Source organism: Lipotes vexillifer, unplaced genomic scaffold (assembly GCF_000442215.2).
Source record: "Lipotes vexillifer unplaced genomic scaffold, Lipotes_vexillifer_v1.1 scaffold371, whole genome shotgun sequence".
NCBI classification, from domain to species: domain Eukaryota; kingdom Metazoa; phylum Chordata; class Mammalia; order Artiodactyla; family Lipotidae; genus Lipotes; species Lipotes vexillifer.
The window spans coordinates 3,926,063-3,928,189 of NW_006786304.1; the positions used below are offsets into that span (position 1 = coordinate 3,926,063).

At 57.4% G+C, this 2,127-nt stretch overlaps 1 protein-coding gene across 1 annotated transcript in view; it reads right to left on the bottom strand.

The window, feature by feature from the left end:
• LOC103078100 (cytochrome P450 2S1-like) overlaps positions 1–2,127 on the bottom strand; it is a 12,225-nt gene that overhangs the window by 2,744 nt on the left and 7,354 nt on the right. Inside the window, 2 exon segments of the mRNA XM_082931125.1 lie at positions 382–569; positions 2,105–2,126. Of these exon segments, the coding sequence (XP_082787251.1) occupies positions 382–569; positions 2,105–2,126 (210 nt within the window).

A 2,127-nucleotide genomic window follows, 5' to 3' on the forward strand; every position in this document is an offset into this window, starting at 1 on the left:
TGTAGGGAAGGAGGGAGAGCCTGATCGTGTTTGCAGCCCTCAGTTCTCAAATTGCTTCCCTGCCTGTCACGTTATCTTATTGTTCCCACCACGATTGGAAGGAGGTAGAATTAGGATCCATTGGACACATGGGGGAAACCGAGGCTCAGAGACAGAGTCAAAAGGCAAGAAAAATGTACCCAGAAAGAAACAAAGAGAGATGCAGAGACAGGGGCACAGAAAAAGAGAGGAAGATGTCAGCCAGAGAGGAGAGAAAGAGGAAGAAGATGCAGAGAGACAAACTGACCAAGATCCGGAAAAAGAGACAAAGACAGCAATGGACTCAGGCCCTCAGGCCCAAGACAGAGACAGCTGCTGGGCCTGGCTGACCCGCACACCCACCTGGGGCAGGGTGTACCCCCGGAAACGGGTGGTCTTGACGAGGGCTCGGGGCACTCCCATGGGTACAAGCGCCAGCAGCCGCTGTGCCTCATGCAGAACCGCGTCCGTGTAGGGGAGGCGGGCTCGGTCCCGCAGGCTTGGCACCTGGCCGGGCCCCAGCTCCCGCGTCAACTCCGCCTGCACTCGCTCTGCACCCAAGAGAAGAGAGCTGGAGGTCAAAGATGGGGCGGGGCCCTGCGATGCCCCGCCTCAGATGGCCCATCTTCTTTATTTTTTAAGGTTTATTTATTTATTTATTTGGCCGTGCCACACGGATCTTAGTTCTCCAAGCAGGGATTGAACCCGGGCCCTCGGCAGTGAAAACGCGGAGTCCCAGCCACTGGACCGCCAGGGAGTTCCCGGACGCTCCATCTTCCTGAGCAGCTGTAGTTAGGGGTGAGGCTGGCGGGCAGGGAGGAAGAGTCCTCCAGCCCCGGGGTCCCACACATCCCGTGTGGTGGGCATCACATCTCTCCTCTTTCTTTTTTTTTTTTTAACGGTACGCGGGCCTCTCACTATTGTGGCCTCTCCTGTTGCGGAGCACAGGCTCCGGATGCGCAGGCTCAGCGGCCGTGGCTCATGGGCCCAGCCGCTCCGCGGCATGTGGGAACTTCCCGGACCGGGGCACGAACCCGTGTCCACTGCATCGGCAGGTGGACTCTCAACCACTGCGCCATCAGGAAGCCCACATCTCTCCTCTTTCAATTCCCATAGCAATCCTGTGAGGTGGGGGAACATAATCTAGCCCCATGTCCCAGATAAGGACAGAGACCTAGTGAGCTGAAATAGCAGCTGACTCCTTGATTCCACCAAGGCACCTAGGTCCCATCTTCCAGGTCGGCCCACCCCACTGGCTCGACAGCACTGGATGCAGCTGCGTGACCCTGAAATGCTGGAGTTCCTTGGGGCACATTCCCAGCCCTACCTCACCCACTTACCCTCCCTCACCAACACAGCTTCAGGTCTTGCCTGTGCCCTGATAACCCCAATTTGTTTCTTATCTCCAGTCCTGATGCAGGTGTCTCGTGGCCTTCTGGACGCCTCCCCCTGGTGGTTCCAGGTCCCTCACACTCAAATTGTCCCTAGATGGCTTCAGCATCTCCCCTGAAATAGCTCCTTATCCCTTCTGTCCCCATCTCAGGATGGCCTCATGGTCCACCAGCCCCCTGGCCAGAGCCCTGGGCCTGTCCCTGGATGCCTCCCTCCCTTGTCATTCTCCACCACCTGCCTACTTGGACCCCTCTCTCCTCCCCACAGCTTGGCCCAGCCCTGTTTGTTCTCTCCGGCCTAGGTCCCTACCTTGTCCTCTGCCCTGGGCTCCTGGCATCCTCTTTCAGACCCTACAACTTACCTCTTCATGACAGACCAAAGGATTTTTCTAAAATGCTCATTTGTCCCTGCCCTCCCCTGCTCAATGACTTTCCATGGCTCCCCATGGCTCAGGATTAGGTGCACAATGTACCACCAAGGCGGCAAGGCTGGAGACGCCTCCTGCCTCATTTCTCATTTTACTAGACCTCTCACTGCAGCCGGCAGTCTGCACACTTCTTGCTTTTCAGACGCCCCGGATGCCAGCTGATTCTCGCCTCCAGGCTCTGGCTCAGGCTGTCCACTCCCCTAAACATTCTTCCTCTCGAGCCCTCCCTCCTGTTCCCAGGGCCTGGCTGCTGGAGAAGCTTCCTACCTTGGACCTGAGGATATTTCAGC